The following is a 24,432-nucleotide window of genomic DNA, read 5'->3' on the forward strand; positions in this document are numbered from 1 at the left end:
TACGTTAATTAAATTATAGTATAGTGAAAAATATTTTTTAAATATAATAATTAAAATTTAAGTGAAGTATATCTAACGTAAATTAAAGGTAACTCTTGCAAGTAACATTTTTTTTACTAAAAATATTAAAGCTAACTATAGTACTAATTTTTTTATTATAAATCTTAATCTATACGTTATTCAAGTAATTATTTAAAAAATTTAAGTGAATTAATTCAAAAGAAAATATTTTTTTGTTGTAAATGGTTATTTTATGTATGTCCAAAATAATTGCATGATTGAAGAGGTACCAAAACTATAATTTCCAGATACCGAAAATGCACTCAATGACATTTAGGAGATTTTTTTAATGCAGAGGGATATAAAAGACCGACATGTACCAAAAATGTAATTTTTAGGGACCAAATAGGATATAAAAATTTTTAGGAACTATTACTGTATTTTTTGATAAGATCATGGACTATTAGTATAGTTCACAATTAAATTTATTTTGCATTACCCCTACAAAAAGGAAAAAGAAGAAAAAAAAACATAGATTTTGTCGTTTAATGCTTTTTATCCGTTTAAACATGTTACTAAAATTATTTAGATTTGTTGTGAATCATTAGATTTTGATCATGATTCCAGTCTCCATAATCACTTTCGTGATTGATATGAGGATAGATGATCTTATTCCACAACCAATCATCTGATCACACGTGCTACTTCCAAAATGTACAGAGGCACATATAATCATGTTTGAATTCTATTATTACAACCATGTCATTGAACTATAAATTATTACTACCATTTACTTTTTAATTGAATTTTTTATGATTATAATTAGAAGACGTGAAATCCTTTATAATTAATTTTTATATAAAAAACATTTTAGTAAGAGCAATATTTGCATTGATTCGTTTTACTATTTTCCTTAATTTAAGGGACATAATTTCTTCGATAGTTAATCATATTATATAGTAGTTATTATTCACATGCATGATGATATTATATTAGCCATATGGTAATATATTAATATTTCTCACCTAAAAAATTGTCTACTTTTTGCCATTTTAGTCTTATAAAATTAGTCTATTTTTTATTTTGAAAAATTTTTCTTCACTCATTACACTACCAACAATGTTGATAGTTCTATCTAATAACATTATTTTAATTATTTTTCTCAATCATAGTTTACTAATTTTACATTAAAACTCATATTATCTTAAATAAAATTATAAATATACACTCATCTGCAATAAGGCCACAAAAGGCAACTGCTGCAACAGTGTCATTTTGTGGTCCTCTTACGCATCATCTTAAATAATTAGACTTTAAATATACCAAAGAAAATGCCCAAAGTGGGCCTAACAAAATTAACGTTGTATTATGGGCCTCACCACCTATCACTGTACAAAGTGGGCCTGCAAAATTTCATTCAGGAAAATGAAAAACCCCACAAACAATCTAACTTATTATTTATTGTTGTTGAGATAAATTAAAGGAATTTTATTGAAGATCTTACAAAATTTAAGAGATTGTGGTTGCGCCTTTTTACTGTTTCCGTGAAAAGTCCCTTTAATTTGAAATTACTTAAAAAAGATAAAGTGGAGGAAAATTAATTTTGAACTGTTGATTTTGAAACAAATTTTATCCCAGCAGGAAACTTTTTCTATGGAATCCGAAAAGGAAACTTAGCGTAAAATCTCCTAAGAATTTTCGAAGCTCACGTGCACATTCTCTAAAGAGAAAATTGATGCATATATTTTCTTTTCATTGATAAATTTCGATATTTAGTCCCGACATTATATTATAAGTAGAAATTTTCAGTTCGAAGTTCGGGCACTTGTGTATTAAAATAAAATTTTTACAAAAATGTTATGGAATTGTCAGTTAAAAATTTTGCTCTGTAACTAAAGTATTTTTGAAATGGAAAAGTAAAAGATAATGTGGCGTCGCAAAAATTTAAACGGGAGATATAATTAGTTTTGAGTTTTCTTTTTCTCTAACCGAAAACTTCATACAACTAATTTCTCAATCAAGAATATGATGCATTTATTTTCATAACAGTTGCTAATTTTTTTTATACAAGTGGCTCTCTTTTGTTTCTGTGGAGTAGAATATAAATCGTTTAGATTCTATCAGATAACTATCTTATAAAAATTCTAATATTGGCGACCAATCTGCATGAATATTTATTTCCATTTTTGGCAGATTCGAACAATTGAAGCATTATGACTATGATTAATATACATTTACAAGAAGCTGATCATCATATGTTCGCTGAGGTCAAGATGATTGACCTTTTGATAATTTCAATTTTAAAGTGACAGTGGCTACAACATATTTTTTATGGTATTTTATCCAAGAGCTAACAAAAGAGCACCATGTGTAGTGGAAAATGATAGAATTCACTTCCAAGTGACCCCTAGTACTAGATCTAGATGTCATTCGTCCGTCATAATCTCATTCAACTTTTAATAATATCTTCACGAATAAATTTAAACAATAATCACCAATAAATATGTGAATCGACAACTACTAAAATTATTCCCTTTTGAATGTGAAAATTGAAAGTAAAGTGAATTAACTGTAACCAAAATAAGTTTAGATCTCAATTGTCCAAGAACCTAAAATGTATACTTCACTCTTCAAGTTTAGATGGTCGAAAATTGTGTATGGAAAAATGCGAATACGCATACATTGCAGAGCAAATTTATAAATTAAAAACAAAAAAAGGAACACAATCTCCATCGATCCATGATGAAATGGAATATGCGCGTCAGAAATTTGATGATTGTGATAAAAGGAGAATAAACATACATATTGATTTGATAGAAGAGTTGGATTGGATTTTGGATGGATAATAATATGCCTCTGATTTCACATGAAACCTTAGCCTGATAGGATGATATGCCCCCATTAGAATTCTTCTTTTTTCAACGAAGTGACTACTACGCACACTCGAATATCCATCACCTTAAATATATTATTAAAATCATCTTATATTTATATGCAGATGAATCACGATTCTTAATTAATTGGCACCTTCTGTGTAGAGGATAAGATAACATTACTTTATCAAATCAAGTTTCCAATTTTAGTTCATTTTTTTGGTTTAAAGCCATGTTCAAGAATTGTCAACCATTGTATAGCCACCTTAAATTCGAACCTAAATCGTAAAACAAAATATAGTCTTTAATGTCTAAGTTTGATTTGAAACCGAACAAACCGAATTTACTAGATTTGATTATTCGGTTTAATTATTCGTTTAGTAGTTCTTGTTTTTAAATTTTGAAGGTTTTTCAGAATATCCCAGAAGGGAATCAAGGGCGGAGCCAACTTTTGGTTAGGATCAGCGAATGATTTAATGTTTTTTTACCAATATTTGTTTTATTCTAAATATTTTGTTTATTGGTATATTTTATTTACAATTGTTATAAAAATCAAAATTTGATATGTGAGTAAACGAACAAATTTCTTTTTTATAAAATAAAATTGAAATTGTCAACAAATATTAACGTATTAAAAATAAACTAAATGTAGTGCTACTAAAAAACATAAAATAATAACACTAACGAGTAATGACCCTATTTTTTCCGCCACCAAGATAATTTTCTGTGTTTTTGTCTACCAATTTGAATTTGAGACGTGGCTACTGAATTTAGATATACAATGTATTTCTAAATTAATACGAAATGGATCAGTTTAGGGTTAACTGTTAATTAATATTCGACAAGTTGATATGAATTTGTATGTTGCCCCCAACCAATATTTTCACATGTATTAATGTACTTAGTCAGCAGAAAATCATGAATTTGTATCATCTATATATATAAACATGATTTGTATCATCTATATATAAAAACTAGTACTCGCCTTAATTAAATTCCGAGAATGTTTTGTTGAGCATATTTATCATTGAGGGATCTGGAATTCATAATATAGATAGAAGAGGTTTGACCGTGATGTCAAATCAAATACTATGTTGACGTAAGAATCAAACGTAGAGTACGTAGTTTTTTTTACAAGAAGCGTATAAAAATAAGAATTAAAGTATTCGAGAATAGAGCTTTTACTATATTTAAGAGTGGTATGCTTCACAAAAGTAAGGGTAAAACAATGAAAATGAGCTGGTCTTTAAACTCAAACTCAATTTCTGTCGCACTAAGATTAAATGTTTTCGAATTATTTCTCCATATCGAAAAAAAATGATTAGACAACACCTTCATCGATCATGTGATGTGAACATTCACTTCAAACCTTGTTTCCACGACTGACTCCCCATTTTATCTTTTCCATACTAGAGATGCCCACGGTTCCGGAACGGGCGGTTACGGTTTCGTAAATTGTCGAACCGAAATCAAACCGTGAGGGTGTTTCACGGTTCCGGTTCCAAAACCGAAGGTTACAGTTTCGGTTCTGAACTGTCGTTTTCCGACGGTTTTTACGGTTTTTCATGGTTCCGAACTGCCGGTTTCTACCAGTTTTTCGCGGTTCCGGCTAGATTTCACGCTTTTTCACAGTTCCAGTTTAGAACCGTCCGGAATCGGCGGTTCCGGCACGGTTTTTGTTCGTAAAATTTGGAACCAGAACCAGCCTGCGGTTCAAAATATGGCGGTTCCGGTTCAAGAAAAAAGTCACGGTTCCGGGTTGGAATCGGAACCGACAGTTATGGTTCCGCGGTTAACCGCCGGAACCAAAAACCTTGGGCATCTCTATTCCATACCACTATTGTGGTCTTGAATAATACTTCAATAGTCATCTTTCTACACACATATATTGTTTAATTATCATTAAAAATGTCTATATTTTTAGAACACTCTCTATGTCAATTGTTAAATGTATCATGGGTTTTGACAAATGTAAGTAAGAGTAGCTGAAATATAGTTAGTAGAATATAGATCCTAATGATATATTAGTATATTATTATAATTAATTAATAAAATAAAATGAAACATTTAATAGGACACGTTCCAAAATAGAAATACGAGATATTTAATCGGGGACTGAAGTAGTAACACATTAGCATCCGATAAATTCAGTTTACCATCACATTAGAACAGAGCTATTTTTTCATACATAAAGTTAAAAGCCATGCTGGCAATTAAAAATATCTTCATAAAGTTACAAAAAAAGTCAGTTCAACATATATATTCCCACTTATAATGATCATTTCGCGATATCCAAAGTGAATTTATTCTACATAAAAGAAAAGTTTGATAATTAAGTACATCTTAAATATTTTTAAACACTTAAAAGTACTAAAAAGAGATATTTAATTATGTAAGTAGTAATGTACAATGTACTATATCAAAATGCAGCCCTACCGAGTCAAAATAAGCGAACAAGCATTAAAATGAGACAAACACTTCATGTGAGAACAAAGTTTGATTAGACCACACAAAGGAGAAAGTAGAAAGCCTCACATTAAAGATTAGTGAAGCCCAATCTATTACATAGTTAGAACTAATAAAACCTAATTAAGTTCTTGAATCTTGATTAAGCCTAATATACATCACTTAATACAGACCTTTTTGTTGGCCCTACCCCTACTAAAAGCAAGAGCCACTTAATTAATTAAGAGACTTCCTAATTAAGTAGTACTAATATCTATCTACATGGATCTTCCCAATCCTGATCACTTCCTAAACTGCCACAACTCATCCGTGTTCCAAAAGGTGCTGTACAGATCCTCCCCGAACCAATCAATCTCCGCCACGTGGCAATCTGGGAGAAAAATCTCCTGCCCCTGCATGTCATTGTAGCAGCTCGGAAATCCCACATTGTAGTAACTTTCCTCAATTGGAATTTCCGGCTGGTTTTTAACCGCCGTTAAGTTCATAGAGGGGCTTGAGATTTGCTCGAGTAGAATATTATTACTGTCTGAATTTTTCACCGGATTCAGACAGAGCGAATCTGGAGGCGCCAGCTGGCTTATGGCCGGCGATGAGGGGACCGCGGAGGAGGAGGAGGGAGGTGACATTGGCGGCGAATTTTGCTCCATTTTCTCCATTAATCTTGGCATCCAAAACGTGCGGATTGCTTCGAGGAATTTCTTGCTGTTGGAATCCACTTTGAGTTGTCGGGCTTGCTTCTGCACCCTCGTTCTCCAATAATTCTTGATCTCGTTGTCTGTTCTTCCTGGCAAATGCTGCGCAATTTTCGACCATCTATCATCGTATATAATTAAATTAAAATGGTCAAATTCGAATTTATAAATAGTAATAGAATATTAATGTGTTATGTCAGAAAATGAGACCTATTTCCCCATTTGGAGTGGAGTTCAAGAATCAAGAGCTGCTCATGAGGGGTGAGGTTTCCTCTCTTAATGTCAGGCTTCAAATAGTTGAGCCATCTCAATCTGCAACTCTTTCCTGTTCTCTTCAGCCCTGCACACAAAATGGAGTATATAAAAAAAATTATTCTTTTCATAAATTTTGTATAGAGAGTTAAGGAATGATGAAATATACCAGCAAATTTGGATAAGGAATTCCAGCGGCCTTCACCGTGAGAAGAAACATACTGAATGAGAAGATTGTCTTCTTCAAGAGTCCATGGCCCTCTTCGAAGCTCGCTCTCGCATTCATACATATTCATGTTGCCTTTTGAATTACTGTTCATTTTAGCAAAATAGAAAGGATTGTGATGAGGTAAGCTAAGGTGGTTTTCAGCCCAAACCCCACGACATATTTTTATAGTGTGGTTGGTGTTTTAATTGAGATTTAAAATAAATTAAAATTAATGAGGTAAAGAAAGAGAATATTTTGTTTTAGTAGTACTACTAGACTTTGGATATAGCCCACATAGCAGAATTTTCTATGATTTGAACTGAAGAGGAATACTCTTTGAGTGAGCATCTAAGTCGGCGGAAACTCCACCTGCCTTGTTGGAATAACTAATTGAATAGTACTAGTATATCATATATGAGCGTTTATTAATTGGATTTTATTTATTCAGAAGCGATTATTCAAAGAAATACTAACCCGTTATAAAATACCAACATGAGATTAATTAAGCAAAGTGTAGAGAAATTGGGTTCAGACTGAAATCAATGATAATTGAGAGGGATGTATAGATTATAAAAAACTTATCTTTTAAGGATATAAAATTATTTTTTTGACGCAAAAGAAAGCAATTGAGGACAGGTTATCAATAATTTGTTACTACTTTTTAATGACGCTTCTGTTTGTTTCCAATAATTTTAATTGAGATACCAACAATAAAAATACTTAATAAAGCATTTGTGGTATAGTTAGACGCACAAATTATCGTCCTTAATTAATAGTATTAAAAAGTGACCTTAACCGATTTTTTTAATGTACGTGGTGTAAATATATTGATTGAATTTGAATAATCCTAAGAAAATTAGGGATTGCATTTCATTTTGTATATTTCGATACAATCAATAATTTTGAATTTACAAGATATTGTTTGGTTGGTAGGTAAAATCGTGAAAAGGGAACTCACAAAATTTTAAAATTAAAAGGTAAGAACAGAGGCAAATTAAAACCACACACCAAGGGGGGATTTATTGCGTGATTAAACAAGCTGCACGCTATTTGTGTTTATCCGGTTAAAGTGACATTTTATGTGATGACAAAATAAATTATGTTGAATTAATGTATTGAAGTCAGCTGTCACATTCTTGTGGATTCATTTTTCTTCTTCTTCTTCTTTAGTTTCTAATCAGCTCAATATATTTTTGATGCTTAGGTAAATGTGGAAAAACGAGGCCTTTAATTTGGTGCAAGAGAATTAAGGATTATTTAATCTAGGAATCATATGTTTGATTTATATTTTTTCACTAATTTATAGTACTATTATTGAGATTACAATACCTTTTCATCTTTATACCATCATTTTATCAACATAAAGTATTCCATAGGGAATTAAGGTAATAAATATGTTTAGTATACTAACAATACAACATATGAGTAAATGTAAATCTGAGTTCGCACAAGTTGCTCTACCCTTTATTTTCTAAAATTAAATAATATATATATATATATAAGGGAAAATTAAAAAAATAATTTAGTTGAATATCTTCATTAGAAATCCTTTCCCATAAACAATTATTACAATTGTATTAATTTGACTCTTTTTTACTCCACATTTGAACAACTTAATTATACTCCTAATCTACGTGAAAGCTTTGACGTAGAAGATAAAAGAGAAATTAGCACATGGAGTACTATAGTAATCGAAATTGGGCATTAATTGAACGACATTTATACACACACATACCTCTGAGATTGATTTGTCAACTCATTCAGATAACTGATCAAAAAACGACAAGCAAGATTTGAGTCCAACAAAATTATAAACGAATAATATATAACTAATACAAATATGGAATGATGATGTACATTGTACTATATAAATGTATACCGCAGCCTCTCATTAATTAAAATGGAAAGAAATAACAAGGAAATGAGCAGGAAAAGAAAAAAAAATGAATGTTTCTAAATGAATTGTTATGTCGTTTTGTGATATCGATTTCTGTGGCTCTTCGTATGCAAGGAAATTCTGCTGCAAAGAAACGTCCTTGACTAGCTAGTCTGGTTAGTCTGTATTACTAACTTTTTAATTCCACCAACAACGTGCTATAATTCACGTTACTCTAATTAATAGTAGTACTACTGAATATTAATCATTAGGACTCGTTCGCTTAGCCCGATATGGACAGAAATGAAATTAATTACGGGGGTTCGGTGTATCATATTTGCTTAAGTAAATGCCCAGGCCGCACTGTTCGGTGCATAAATGACGAAATTCAAATTGTGGGGAGGCGGTGCTTTTTATTGCTGCATCGAGAACAACACCAAGAATTCTGCTGGAAGTTTCCCCAATTACCCTTGTCATTTTCTCTCTCCGCCCTCTTTCTCTCAGTAAATGTTCATTTGCAGTACCCAAATTCAAACTCCATCAAACCTAGCAGAATGTCATAGTTGTTGTGATTAGCATACCTCTAACCAAGCATCCTTAAAAATTGACAAATTTCACGACTAGCTCATTATATGTTGGGGTGAATTAAAAATCGCCCCATTCTCTGCAAAGGATTGATTGGTCTGGTTCTTGTTCTTGACGAATTGCAGCGGCTTGCAGATCGGGAGATTTCATGGGTTACAAAGGTACGTTGTCACTGTGGTATGCAACTGTTGTAATTTTGGGGAATTGGCTGGTTGCATTGCGGTCCACACAGAGTAGACCATGTGATTGCAGACCTACACTGTGAACTTCCACTCCAAATCGCACCGCCGACGGCCTATAAATTGAGGAGAGCGGGGAGTCCAATTGATTTGAAATTTTTAGAGGGTAGAAAAGTCATTTCGTAATATATATTGTTTTATTTATTTATACACAAAATGAATAATGGACAAATTCTGGGCCCAAAACACAGAAAGCGAACGCCAGAACTAATTTCGGTAGTTGTGGGCCCTACTCGTTGAATTATGCTCAAGTAATATATATGCCAATTCCGTCTCTGAAGAAGCGAACGAGTCCTGAGTAACTACTTAATTCATGGCGTATTATATTAAAAATTCAAATTAAAATCATTCACTATTATGAGAATAAGACCTATTTTCAACTCTTTGATCATGAATATTTACGTTGAAATACACCATATATTAATGTATCTTAAAATTTATATTACATATAATTAATTTCTTTTATGTTGGTGCTTCTTGTATGTTAAACAATTTATACATCACGTGTATTTTTATGAAAATTGTAGATCATACAAAGATTAATGTCTATAAAAATTCTTAATTAACATAGGTGAAGATATTTAATTTCATCTTCTCCCTATATTTGTAGTATATTAACTGCGAATCTTTAATCGACTTTGGCGATGTTCAACGATTGTCTTAATCATGACATCATGCTGCTTTTTCGGACTCACATTTTGAAATAAAATGAAGGATGGTGCGATCTAAATAGAATTTTGTGTCATGAGAAAATCATGAGCTAAACTAATACGCAGTACTCGGAATTCACTTTTATTACAACCATCTATAATTAATACTAATTGTATGAAATCTATAATTAGTTATACCCAATGCTTATACATGGAGTTCCAAGCATGTATCAAAATATGTACTTAGGTGTAGACTGCAGTACAAAGATCTCAATTAACAAGACACAATGTACTTTTATTAGATGAGTGAAGCCAGAAAAGAACACTACAATAAAAAAATTCGGATAATGACACTTTTTAATGCTTTTAAGTATGCTAATTTGTGTGTCTAATTATACCACCAACGGCAACGCTTCATAAAGTGTCATTATTGTTAGTGCTCTAACTAAAATTAGAGGATAAAAATAGAAGCATCCTAAAAAAATAAAAAATTAAGAGAATTTCCCCAACGTAGGGACACTTTCTTTTGCGTCGTAAATTTTTGTAGTGGAATGAGAATATGAAAACTCTTAATTTATATTGATAGATTTGTCAAATTTGACCAGGACTGAACAATGAGCAGGCTTAGCCTGACCCTACCCAAATCAAAAGGCTTCGGTCCACAAACCACCGTTAATTAGGTCGCACGACAAGGGGCTCAAGCTCAGAAGCTGAGCCCAAACTTTGACACCTCAAAATTGTACTTTAACTAAATAAACCAAGGATGGAAAAGTTGAAAATGGATATAACTAAAAGTGAGATAGGATGAGAATCAATTATTGATGTGAGATAGCTTGACTTGATCAACAATAAAGAAGGCGTTTCTAGTTTAGGTAGTAGGGTATGCACAGTTGAGATTGATGCTTTGTTTTTTATCCAATTACGTCTCTAAGGGAAGTTGATACTTTTCATGTGGCTTTAGAAGTGTATTTCTTGGATATGATTCATATTCCTGCATATTTCAATAATTGAATCAGTGGAGAAGATATAGGTGGACAATGTAACGTGTAAGGTGGAGTCCATGGATATGGAGGATCGGATAGTCGAAAGTTTTTAGGTTTCCATCGCAGTGATTGCATACTGTCAGACGATTGTCGATTTTCATAATGTGAAAACGTTAATACACGCGTGATAAACAATTTTATCTTTTATTTTTATCTATTTATGGATATATGGAAAGTTGATACTTTTCATGTGGCCTTAGAAATGTAATTCTGGTACATGATACATATTCATTCAAATTGCAATAATTGATTCAATGGAAAAAGATATAGATGGACTTTAATGTAACATGTGAGGTGCAGTAGTCCATGGATATTAAAGATCGAGTAGTTGAAACTTTTTCTTTTGTTCATATCGGAATGATGGCGTACTGTCGGGCGATTGTCAATAATAATAATGTGAAAATTTTAATAAACGCATGATATCAATCGTATCATAATACAACCGATGAATGTGTACAATCTCAAGCTCAACAATAGAAGTATACTAATTGTTGTAGAACAAAGTATATTGAATTCAAACAAAGTAACACATTTGATTTGAATATAGTGAGAAAATTCATTGCACCTATTAAAAGATGTTGAACTCGTTCACATATTAAAAAAAATGAAATTATGATGGCTTGTACGGGTATAATTTTCAATTTCTTGATTGAGCGTGGGCTGTGGTGACTTTAGAGTATAGACTATAATTATTAAAGTAATAAAGTTCTTCTTTCATAATCACCTATATTACTCCCAAATGAAATTATGATGGCTTGTACGAGTAATAAAGTTTATGAACGCATGCATGGTACGCTGTCACACACACTGAATGCGACAAAAAGTATGATAATATCATATGATAAAATTTCTTGTACTCAAATGCGGTTCAGTGAAACAATTGATTAAGTTATAACTAAACAATCATTCGTTAGTAAACATAAAACAAACCACAATCGGCTTCTAGTCTATAAATAAACAAATAAAATTACATAAAATAAGTCCCGAAGTTTATAACAGCCCGTTCGCCAAAGCCTATGTTTAATGATGTTGCTACTCTTTTAAGAATCAAAATTGATGCAAGAATCGAGAAAAAGCAAGCGAAAGAACTCAATTTAGAATTATATATAGGAGCATATACAAAATAGACATAAAAATTATTTATTTACTCTCTTATTGTTGGGATCGTCGACTGCACATTACTTTGATATTGTCCGTTTTGGATGGAGCCAAATCCGTATGGATTTGTTTTTGGATTACCCCCAAAAGACCTCATACTAATTGGGGTTGGACATGAATTATACTCCCTCCGTCCATGAAAAATAGGGCTATTCCATTTTTATCCATCGTTTTGGAAAAATGATAATAAATAGTTAAAGTGGATAGAAAGAAAAGTAAGAGAGAGAATAATATAGAGAGTATTAGAATAGCCCTATTTTTCGTGGACGGAGAGAGTATATATCTTCCCAGTCCCCTCTCATCCGATATGGGATGGGTTTGTACCCAACAAACCTCCCCTCAAACCGAGACCACATCAGGAACACACAAGAGAATGAAAAGAATTACTACTCCCTCTGTCCCAAGTTACTTGAGTCGTAATCCATTTTGGATTGTTCCAAGTTACTTGAGTCATTTCTTTTTTTTTTTAGCTAAAAACAAAACATCTAATCATACTTACTTTATTATTTCTTTTACTTTACCTTCTCCCCCCTCTCTTATTTTATTCTCCCTTCTACTTTATTTTACTTTATTTAACTCACTAAACACAACTTTCTTAAATCTCGTGTCGAAAATAAACGCTTCAAATAACGTGGGACGGAGGGAGTATTATTGACGGGGGAAACTCAACATTCAAAAAATGCAAGTATACAAAGACTAGATTCGTGTGTTTCACAATTATCCCAAGGTAAGAAGTTCAATATGCAAATGAGGTTGTTTTGGCTTAATTGAACGATGATAAACAACTAAATTTTGTACAATAAAAATAAAGCTATATTAGTACGTTGATGCATTAATTATATATTAAAATAATAAATATAGTTAGTGGATAAATTAAAAAGATTTGATTAGCCTTCAACTTCTTTTTCAATTTTTTTATTTTTATATTTGTATTGTCTTTCTATTGCTTTTCAAATTTGAATTAAAGTATAAATTAATTAAATTTTATGGTTCCAAAAAAGTAAAAAAACTATACACAAATTATTAATTTATGACCACAATATTATGCATGTTCCATGTACTATATATGCGTCCATATATTTTAATAAAATGCATAAATAAGCCAATTTTTCCTCAAATAAATCAGTTTTTGGTTATACAAAATTTGGTCATATAGCTTTAATATCGTCCCACTTTTAATTCTCAACATCGATTTCTAGTTTGTTTACTTTTCCATTTTAACCCATCACTTCAAATGAATATATAATGGTGAACGTTGTGACATTTTAAACACACTCAATCAATTCCACCTGCGCTCTTGATACATTGATTCTAACATATGGAGTACTAGTATTTATTAACATTTTAATTGTTTTATTCAGTTATATACAATCAATTAGTTATTAATTATAACTTTTAACTGACTTTTTTTTTTAAAAATAATCTGAATCAAATCAAAATTAAAATGTTAGTTATTGATTTAATTGTTAATTATCTTGCTATTTAGTTTGATTATCTGTTAATTAATAACTAACTAATTGAATATAAAATACAGTAGTGGAGTATTTGCTTATAGTCATTAATTATTGTATAACTAGGCTAACACACAATTGTTTTTTTTTAAATATTTTCAACCCACATTTTTGTGTTCAATAATACTAGGGGTGTGTAATTTAGTGGGCTAGACAAGATTTTAAATATTGTTTGGTTGAGTGTGTTGGATCCAATAATTAATCTAAAATAATGTTACACATAATTAATATTGGCATATAACAACCTTAATTTGCAAGAATCTCAAATAATATGCGAACCAACGGAAAACAGTGAAACCCAAATTCTAACAGAAATGGACTGTTTAACCCGTCCAACGCTCACGTGACTACTACGTCGGCGTTCACTTTTTGCGGCCCTCTGTATATTTTCCGGCCGATCCCCGGCAAAACAGCCTGCCTCGTGTCAGCTTGTCCTACTCACGGGTGAGGAGCTGCAATGCTCTGCCGTTTGATTTCAAAGGTGGAAAAGGGTCTTCACAATTTCTTTCCTCTTCTAATTTAATTGCTGTCTGTTTTCTTTTCCTCGAGATTTCAGTTTGAAAATTTTGATGGCCTGTTATGACTCCATTCTTGATTTGAGATTCCTGGTGCTCATTATTCTACTCTATCTAGTCTTGAATCTTGATTGTATCGAAGATATGCTCTTGATGTCTTGCTGTCTAATATCTGCAAATTGGTTTGTCCATGCTTCTAATTTCGTCGAAAATTGAAACTTGGAGAAAATGACATGATGTCAAGTCTGAGCAAAATCTAAAAGTTGTGTATTGGGGCAAAGTTCGTGTAGTTTATTTTTTTGGTTCATTTTAACTTAATTTCACGCTGTGTTGGCAGTGGCTTATGCCGCTTATCTGGTAAGGCCTAAGTCGTAAATATTGATGTTTTACATAATTTATGTTTCCAGAATGCGGGGGTTCCATGAAGTTGAACTGAAAGTTCTAGACTATGAGTTAGATCAATATGGTGTTGTGAATAATGCTGTTTATGCAAGTTATTGCCAACATGGTGAGACTGCTTTTCTAATATCTTTGCCAAGTTATATTACGTTGATCTTAACACTCGTATCTTATTGTTTTTCGATTGAAAGGAATGGTTATTGTAATGCGCATAATTTCGATTGAGGCTTTATGAAGACTAAATTCAAGTCATAGAACAAGACAAGCTGAGTGGACATGCTTTTTAGTAGTAATAAACAATCGAATTCACTAAAAGGGTGTTTGGCTGAGCTCCAAAAAGCTATAAAACTAAGCTTACCAAGCTCCTTCTAAGATAGATTTGTAGAAGTTATTATCGTCATGTTTAGCTTTAAGCAGCTCACCTCTCCAATACATAAGCAGGTCGTCGAGCTTCTGGAGAGGATTGGAGTGAATGCTGACCAAGTGGCACGAACTGGTGATGCATTGGCTTTACAAGAATTGACACTCAAGTTTCTTGCTCCTCTAAGGGTACGATTATCATATAAATATAATGGCTGTGTTTTATGGATTATGCATTTTTCCCTCAACCAAAATGATGGTTGAATTTGTTTTGTAGAAAGTAAAAACAGAAAAATTAGTCACTGGCATTCTCATTATAGTTGAGAAGCTGATAAACCACTTGCCATTTGTTATGCCAATGTGATTTTTCTAATCATACCTTATATGCCATATTTTAACGGAGTGGAGACAACTTCGTTGTGAAGGTGAGGGTGGCCGACTCATCTGCTGTTCGACTCTTCTTTGAACATTTCATCTACAAACTTCCTAGCCTAGAGGTATCCAATATGTGATCTTTTTTTTATCATTATTTGATACTAGCATTAGCTGGAAGCTTTCCAAGTGGCTGTTCTAAATGCTCTAAACGTCTCTGCCCAGCCTGTTCTGGAGGCAACAGCAACAGCAGTTTGGCTTGACAAAAACTATCGTCCTGTCCGAATCCCTGCTGAACTGAGATCTAAGTTGGTTCAGTTTCAACGGCACGAAGAGGCAAACTGAACTTGGTGGAATCCATAATTGGAATTCATATGGGATGTCAATTGTGGGAAGTGACAGCTTACGACCAATTGTTTCATCAAATTTAACCTTTTTAATTATGTATGATGCTAGTTAGTGACTCTTTGAACTCTTCATTTGAAATAAATAAACTGTGATAAATTTTAATTGATCAGAACTTTTGACATTCTTGCAAAGAAAATGATTGTTTGGGACTATCCTCAAATTGAAAGCTCCTTAAAACTGTAACAGTATTTCACCAATGTATCTGGTTTAAGGCAAAGTTGAAACATAATCATCCAAATATTCGGTTGAGCGTGGCTGCCAAGCGAACTCCGCCTTGAGCTAACCGCAGATTGACCACTGGCCTACGGGACAGAAAGTAGTCATCTGCACAAGTAGCAAAAATTATTATATGAGGCGGATTACAAAAGATCGTTGCAGGAAAAACAGGTATGTATGTGCCTCCCTCCAAGCACTGAATCTTCCTCGACGCCTTTGTATGCCCACTCACATGCTGCTTTGATACCTTCAGATGCATATCTGCATTATAAACCAAGTGTGTTCAGTTTTTAGTTTGTGAAGCATCTGTTGTTTCAAGCTTGATTTCAAGGCATTTGTGCTTGAACTTACACATCTGGACAAGATGTTTTGCTGCAGGCTCCCCACGCCTTAGCTTGGTTGGACCATACAGTCTGGAATATTTCAAGGGACAGGCTACGAGTGTCAGCACGACTACATAACATTGGCAGAAATGGTGGGACTCTGGTAAGGTAGAATAAGGTTACTCACTGATATGTTCTTGTCGAGTGCACTGATAAGTTCATCCACTTCAGAATTGTAAAATGTTTCCTCTGCGGTCTCAATGATGCTAGAATCCCACACCTGTAGAATTACATTGAGTGCATTTCTATTTGAAAAAATGGGATCTTGAATATGCGGGTGTGTTTCACGGAAAACTCACATGATGAAGATTTGCTTTCCTCTTGTACCAATGAACATCAATAGTGTTAGCCCCTTTATATCTGAAGTAAATCCTACATGTACAGGCTGCATTTTTTGGAAACGAATATTTAATAACATCGTATATACTGTGAGCTCGGAAAAAATGAAGTGGCAGCAATTACCTGATGAATGTCCCCCATGAAATGTGACAGGAAAAGAAGTGCTTCTGTCAGATTATCTGAGGGTTGTGGAGTTCAGATCATTACATATTCAAGAAGAAAAGCAAGTATTGAAACTTAAATTTTTTTGATAGAATTACATGTAGACGAAGTATCTCGATAGCTCAGGAGCTGAGTGGTGTAATTGTTGATTGCTCCTGCCACACATATGTCTTGTATTCCATCTTCATCCTTGCAATCCCCTTATGTGCAGAAAGAAAAATTTATTTTATTCTCACATTTCAAGAATCTTTTCCTGATGATAACAAAAGGGGCTGGAATTTCATGCTCACTGTTGTACTGATAGTTGCAGAGATCGTCTGGGGAGTTGATGAAATGAAGTGGCGACGACCAGTGATATCTAAACTTGACACGGTCTGCCCACGAGCACAGGCTGCCGAGATCATTGTCTGCATATGATGGCAAAAGTTGTGATACAGCATCTTCTGCTGCTTTGCTCAACCTTGGCTGATGAAACGTGTAAAAGGTGAAATTCAGGAAGGTAAGAACCTGTGCAAGTTTGCAGACAATGAGATGGCCATCGATTCCCCAACATTGGGCAATTGGTATGTAGAATACAAGTACTGCAAATGTTAATATCTCAATTTTGCATAAAGCCATTTCTTAAGGTCATCCGCAACTAGGGATGTCAATGTAGCCCGCAACCCGTGGGCTGACCCGAATAACCCGCCAAATTTATAGGGTTAGGGTTGAAAATTTCTAGCCCGATAAAATTACAACCCGATTAGCCCGCACCCGATTAACCCGCAACCCGTTAGGGTCAAACTCGAAAACCCGATGGGCTGGCCCGAAAACCCGATAAAATTTCTATTGTTCTATTTGTTTGACTCCGAATTGGACAATTTCATTGATTATTTTTATAATATAGATAACTAAAAAATAACATTCAATTTTATATTAAACATATAAATTATATATTAAATTTTTATTAATATAATAATAAATAAATAAATAAATTAGAAACTTCTAATTCATTAATAAATATTTAAATTTATAAACATGTTTTAAAACATGCTTTAAAATATTTAAATTTATGTTTTATTTTACACAAATCTCAAATATTAGTATTTGATCATGTTTGTGTTTGAGTTTAAGTATAAATCTCAAATTTATCATAACTAAATATTCATATTTTATAAATATAACTAATTTTCGTCATTATTTATTGGATTAATCGCATGTTAATTTTATCGGTAGCAACCCGATTAACCCGCTGGGCCAGCCCGAAACCCGAGCGTTTAGGGTTAGGGTTGAATTTTTATAACCCGAAAAAATCTCAACCCGATTAGCCCGCACCCGATTGACCCACAACCCAAGTAGGGTCGGCCCGAAACCCGGTGGGCCGGCCCGATTAACATCCCTATCCGCAACGTTGTCTCCTTATTCATCTCTTAATCGTCTCATCTCTTCACTATTAATGGGCCACACTGTACTTTTCATCACATCTCTTAACTAAGAGACATCACCTGCAACCCTCCATCTCTTAACCATCTCATCCCTTAACTATTCATTCAATTTTATTTTTTATTTTTATTTCCAACAAATTCAATTAATAAAAACACACTTCATTAAATAAAATAAATTACAACTTAAAATTCTAAAAAAATAAAAAACCACATTAATAAAATCCTAAAAAAATAAAAATTATATAATTTAAAATCTTCCGCTCACTCTCTCTAAATTCAAAATCTCAAAACTCAAAGAAGCAGAAGAAAGAGTTGTCTAATAGCGATCATGTGCGTCTACTAGTTGCCAAATTTTGCCCAAATGTGCTCCATTAGATCCTCCTGGAGTTGGGCATGGGGCGGTAGAATCACGTGTCCTTGCCCGAACAGACAACCGATCTTGCATAGACGGATGCATTCTACTGCGAGGTGGACTACTTGCGGTAGAGCTTCCCGGGGTTTCAGGGTCGAACCAATTTCCCGTCTCATGTCCTTCGTCGGCGACAATCATGTTGTGCAAGATTATACACGTATACATGATGTCGACCATATTCTCCATGAACCACGTACGAGCCGGGGCTTTGATAATGTTGAAGCGAGCTTGGAGAACCCCGAACGCTCTCTCCATATCCTTGCTAGCAGCCTCTTGTTTCTGCGCAAAAAGATCTTGTTTTTCGTTCATCGGCCTGTTGAACGCCTTCACGAAGGTTGGTCACTTCGGATAGATGTCGTCGGCAAGATAGTACCCCATTTTATACTGACGATTGTTAGCGATGAAGTTGATGGCCGACGCTTTACCATTCAAAACTTCACTGCAGAGGTCGGATTGGTTGAGCACGTTGACGTCGTTGTTCGATCCGGGGACCCCGAAATACGCATGCCAAATCCATAGCCGGTAGTCGGCAACGACCTCGAGTATAACGGTGGGGTGGGTGCCTTTGTGGCCGCACGTGTATGACCTTCTCCACGCCACAGGGCAATTCTTACATTGTCAATGCATGCAATCGACGCTGCCAAGCATCCCGGGGAATCCATGCACTTGTTCGTGAAGTCGGAGCAGAAACTGACAATATGCGGAGCTTGGCTTCCGGAGAAATTTGTCGGTGAAGGCTGCCCGGACGCCTTTGCAGAAGTTCATCAAACACATTCTCCCAGTGCTTTCCCCAATGTGCAGGTATTCGTCGAATAAATCCGCCGTTTGTCCAGTAGCAAGCTGACGGATTGCTGCAGTACATTTCTGGAACGTAGTGTGACTGGGACGGCCAACGACGTCGAACCCTTCTTGGAAGAACTCTTCCCGGGCTGCCAATGTATTTGCGATATGCAGAAATAGCCGTTTTTGCATGCGGAAACGGCGACGGAAGTAGGTCTCTCCCCATACCGGGTTCTCACAGAAGTAATCGCGTACCAACTTTGCGGCGGCTTCCTCCCGGTTACGATGGATGTTAGTCCGGGATCGCCTTTGAGGCGCCGCGGCTTCCTCCCCCTCCCTACGTCGATCTTCTTCTAGCGATTCTTCCATTATTCGACGCATTTGCTCAAATGGATCCATGAATGGATTAAATTTGGGAGAAGAATAATGTTTTGAGATGAAAAATGTAGAGTGTTTGAGAGTGTTTGAGTGAGAATAGAGAGCTTTTTTGTGGATTAATTTGTGGGAATGATTTGATATTTATAGAAGTGATTGAGGGCTTAAAAATACAAAAAAAAATTAAAATTTGTAAAAAACGTCTATAAACTGCTAGTATAATTTTGGAATTTTTTTTTTGAATTTTTTCTGAATGTTTAAAAAAACAAAAAAAAATTCATTTTCAACCGAAATAAACGACGCCCACTCGCATAATCGAAAATGGTTTACACCAAAATTAATGTTTTAGGATTTAGTATTCTGTAAAAATCCAATTGCATAATCGAAAATGGTTTACACCAAAATTAATGTTTTAGGATTTAGTATTCTGTAAAAATCCAATTTGAATTGATAGATTATTTATTAAAATGACATTAAAGTAGTTTCCATAATCTTGGACAAAATTTTAGCCCCAAAATGTGCAAATCCACCGCTTTTTCTAATTCAGGGGTAACGGTAAGACAATTAATTAATGCGTTCCCATTATCACGAATTTGAAAGTTGGAAAAGGATCTCCGAATTTTAAATCAAAATTTCCAATATGAGATGGATACAAAGGTCCCAATTAAAATCATTAAGTATCCTTGGGATGATGTATTAATTGAATTTATTATATATTTATGCATTAACTAATGTAGATGGATACGTCTTAAAAATCTATCCAGGTGAATATGATAGGATAAACCTCCTATCAGGCTGATCGGCGTCCGTAGATCGACGATCGATAAATGTCTGTCGCGGGCGAGTGCCAGCCGAGCAAGACGGTTTTCTCACTTTGGAGAAGAGAATGAACGATAATATTGATATTCTTGATTGATTTCTCAAATGATTATAAAGACTCATTTATAATGCTAACAACTGACTTTATGAACAAGAAAACAAAGATATGAAAAAGATATGTGAATCCCTAAAATATCTAAACAAAATATGAAATATGCTTGTATCAATTCCCCCACGGTTGAAATCCACCTTGTCCTCAAGGTGGGAACTACGACACAATGAAGAGAGTTGAAAACATCGAAACCAAATCTGGTGTTGTGCGCGGAACGTCTTCCGTCGGGCAACGGCGTAACTTTGGTTCGAGATGGTGGGAAGGCATAACTAGTTGCTGTGCGCGGTTGGATTCCCGTCGGGCAGCGACGTAGTTATGGTTCGATTGGTGTGGCTAGTTGTTGTGCACGGTGGATTCCCGTCGGGCAGCGACATAGCTGTGATTTGATCGGTGTTTTGGAGGGTGAGATCGCGATGAAAGCACCAATTTGATAGGGTGGAAAACCCTGCAGATCGCGGCTGTCCGGAGGGTCCCAGCTGGTTGCACGTCGTGGTTGGACCGGCTGGTAGGGACGGAACGGCTGCGCAGGCTGAGGGAGGTCGTATTGACGACGACGATAGCCGGCATAATCGTATGACATGTTGACGGACTGAGGCGTGGCTGTAGTGGATGATGATCGTCTGACTTCAACGTGGCACGCGGGAATCCTTCTCGTCGGGCGTTGCAAAAGTCGAGGTGTCCGGCGGCTAGAGCTTGGCGGACAGGCGGGCTCGACAACCAAAGCAGTTTCCGTGCGTGGAATGTTTTCCGTCGGATAGCGGTATAGCTTCAGTTCGAGATGGTGGGAGGGTGAGATCTCAATGAAAGCACCAGTTGTTAAGGAGTAAGGACGTTTCCTTAACAGTGGTCGGCGGTGCTGATTGACGGCCAAAAAAGAGGGTTCTTGCGGGCTTAGGGTCGACGGAGAGCTGTGGCTGTGCGTGGGAATTGTTCCCGTCGAGCAGCGAGATAAACACGAGTTCGTGTATTGCCAATATTTGGGCGAAAGATAGAATTTTATTGATTGACTGAATGAAGGCAAATAATAACAACCTATCCCTATTTATAATCCTAGAATCATATACCCTAACTTATAGAACAAGATAATAATATATGGAAAGATTTGGTGAATCAAAAGATAACTAAATAATTGGGATTTCCTAAGATATGGGATTGTATCATAATAGCACCAATCACAATTCTAAACAACATTATTCACATTTTTCTTTAACACTAACAAGTAACAACATTTTAGGATTGTCAAAAAAAAGTCCAATTTCTAAAACTAGAAAGTTTATCTCTCTTATTATAGTCATTTTTTCTCCTTTCTCCCGCACTTTACCTACTTTTTCTTATATTTCTCTTACTTTACCTACTTTCTCTCCTATTTTACCAATTTCTCATTAAAATCCGTGTTGTCCACAAATGAGACTATTTTTGTATAGATGGAGTAAGTAATCAATTTCATTTGAATGGCTAATTTGCTATGAATTATAATTTTATCAGGGAGAAAACATTTGCTTTTCAACATCCTCAATGTATTCTAATAGAACAAAATTAAATTATTTAGAGCAAAACAAAATTATGATGAATTTGGACCTCAATTACTTCAACTTCCAATGTATTCTAATAGAACAAAATTAAATTATTTAGAGCAAAACAAAATTCTGATGAATTTGGACCTCAATTACTTCAACTTCCAAGGCTTCATTATATCATATAGTAGTATTACAGTTAATGACTCCAACAATCAAATAGATAGCGGCCCAAAATTAATAAACCCAAATGCTAAAGAGTATACAAACTTTTGCAGCTTTAGTTCATTAGTACATCATTGGAATATTGCTTATTTAATGCACAGATTATACAGTAAAACTTTTGCAACTTTAGTTCATTAGTACATCATCTGACAATATCATAAAAATGAATTGAACTATAATTTACTCAAGATCAATGGACAAGAGTAGGGATAAATTAATAAAATCTCTCTCGATTTGCTCGATCGAGATGCCGAATCCTAATCTTAATTCTCAAAGCTCAATTTAGCAGTCCAAAGCAACATGTATATTTTTAATATAATTATAAATCTAAGGCCTTCAATTTCTGGGTATATATAGGTCGAGACACTCACAAAATTGTTTTATGATCCAAAAACCATTTATAAACAATAGTTTCTTTTAATAATAAGCAAATGCCACAAAAAATAATAAGCAAATGCAACAAAATTGGCCGTCGTCCACTGCCACCAGCACCCTCGTCTCCGCCCCCAAAAATTAAAAAACTACAAAAATCCCAATTGAACAAAAACAATATGAAAAATTGGTCAGCTGCTGCCTCTTGGCCAGCTGACACGTGTTGTCCTTGATGGCCCTAACAGCCTCCACGTAGGCCTCCCTCTCCGCCACGTCACCGCCATCACCGCGCGCTTTTCTCTCGAAATATCTCCTGAACTCTGGGACTCCAATCGCCCTCCCCAGCCCGCGCCCACTCACCGAGTCCGACTCTCCAACTCGTCGAGCATCCCGGCCTCCATCATCTCGTCCACCCGCGTCGCCAGATACTCGGTGAGCACCGCCGGCGAGGCGTCCACCCAGATGAAGCAGCAGCTGTATCTGAGCCCTTTGCAGATGGAGATGGCCGAGTCGGAATCGGTGAAAACGTCCGAGTCAGGGTGGAATGACTTGGCGAGGAGTGCGTAGATGAAGGAGTTTGATCCGCCGACGATGATGGGGGTGTTGCGGCGGAAGTGGATTTGGGAGATGAGGGAGGAGGCGGAAGTCGGAGGGGGAGGATTGGAAGGAGGCGAGGAGGTGGTGGGGGATGTGGCGGCGGTGGGAGAGAGGGATTTTGTTGGTGGTGATGGGGAGGCCGCGGTGGGTTTGGAATTTGTCGGCGTTGATGATCTCGGAGGTGGGGAAGAAGCGGGAGGCGAGGTCGAGGGAGAGCTGGGTCTTGCCGCAGCCTGTGGGGCCGATTACGATAACGACCTTCTTGTGGCGGCGGGAGGCCATTTTGTACAGAAAAATGGAATTATTAGAGGGAGGAAGAGTTGGTTAGTTGTTAGGATGAGTGGCACTCACTAGTGTGTACGGAAATTGGAAAAGGAGTTTTTTGTCAGAGGCGTTGCGTTGCGTTGCTTGTTGGAATCATTTGCTGTTACACAATGTTTTAAAAACCGGACCGGCCAGCGAACCGGTGTCATTACTGGTTCACTGGTCGAACCATTGGTTGAACCGTAATACTGTTTATACATATATATTTATTTATTTAGTTATAAATAATAAAATTTAATTACATGTTTTATCAATAAATATTATAGTATTATACTTTTAATTGTATTATTATAGAAAACAAGTCTTATATTAGTATATTAGAATATTTAATGACGTTAAGTTTGAATACAATAATAAACTATAATACACAATATTAAAAACTAGTATTAAAGTCTATGTATAATTATAAACTCCTATATTGTAAAATATAGTGATTGTAAAAATATAATTAAAATATAAGAAATATATTATAATTAACAATTTCTTAAAAGAATATAGAATTAAAATGAATTATCTTAAAAGAATATAAAATTAAAATGAATTATCTTAAAAGAATACAAAACTAATATGAATTATTAGTTTTGGTGGAAAAAGAATTTCAGATTTAATGTATAAGGATAATTAATGTTCATAATATTTCAAAATGATCATGTGGTGGAGTGGTAAAGAAGTTGATATTTAGAGATGAGGTCATGTGTTCAAGTCTTAGCAACAACAAATTTTAAAAAAAAAAATTTTGAAAAATTGAACAAAATTTAAAAAAAAAAAAAA

At 34.8% G+C, this 24,432-nt stretch overlaps 2 protein-coding genes and 2 pseudogenes across 3 annotated transcripts; 1 reads left to right on the plus strand and 3 right to left on the minus strand.

The window, feature by feature from the left end:
- Nucleotides 1-5,332: 5,332 nt before the first annotated feature.
- Nucleotides 5,333-6,744, minus strand: LOC121770562 (transcription factor MYB62-like). The gene is made up of 3 exons (XM_042167294.1): nt 6,453-6,744; nt 6,242-6,371; nt 5,333-6,152 (listed from the first exon to the last, which is right to left on the minus strand). Exons 1-3 carry the CDS (start codon nt 6,601-6,603, stop codon nt 5,621-5,623), a joined length of 813 nt encoding a protein of 270 aa, XP_042023228.1. The 5' UTR covers nt 6,604-6,744; the 3' UTR covers nt 5,333-5,620.
- Nucleotides 6,745-13,816: 7,072 nt separating this feature from the next.
- Nucleotides 13,817-15,716, plus strand: LOC121771382 (acyl-acyl carrier protein thioesterase TE3, chloroplastic-like). 2 transcript variants are annotated; one of them, XM_042168164.1, is made up of 5 exons: nt 13,817-14,034; nt 14,476-14,576; nt 14,909-15,016; nt 15,253-15,324; nt 15,425-15,716. In XM_042168164.1, the coding sequence occupies exons 2-5, from the start codon at nt 14,547-14,549 to the stop codon at nt 15,542-15,544; spliced, it is 330 nt and encodes a 109-aa protein (XP_042024098.1). In that variant the 5' UTR covers nt 13,817-14,034; nt 14,476-14,546; the 3' UTR covers nt 15,545-15,716. The 2 variants fall into 2 exon arrangements, with proteins under 2 accessions (XP_042024098.1, XP_042024099.1); XM_042168165.1 differs by lacking the exon at nt 14,476-14,576.
- A 131-nt stretch (nt 15,717-15,847) lies between these two features.
- Nucleotides 15,848-17,382, minus strand: LOC121771381 (annotated as a pseudogene).
- A 5,499-nt stretch (nt 17,383-22,881) lies between these two features.
- Nucleotides 22,882-23,619, minus strand: LOC121770154 (annotated as a pseudogene).
- Nucleotides 23,620-24,432: the final 813 nt, after the last annotated feature.

This window comes from Salvia splendens, chromosome 16 (genome assembly GCF_004379255.2).
Source record: "Salvia splendens isolate huo1 chromosome 16, SspV2, whole genome shotgun sequence".
Lineage (NCBI taxonomy): Eukaryota > Viridiplantae > Streptophyta > Magnoliopsida > Lamiales > Lamiaceae > Salvia > Salvia splendens.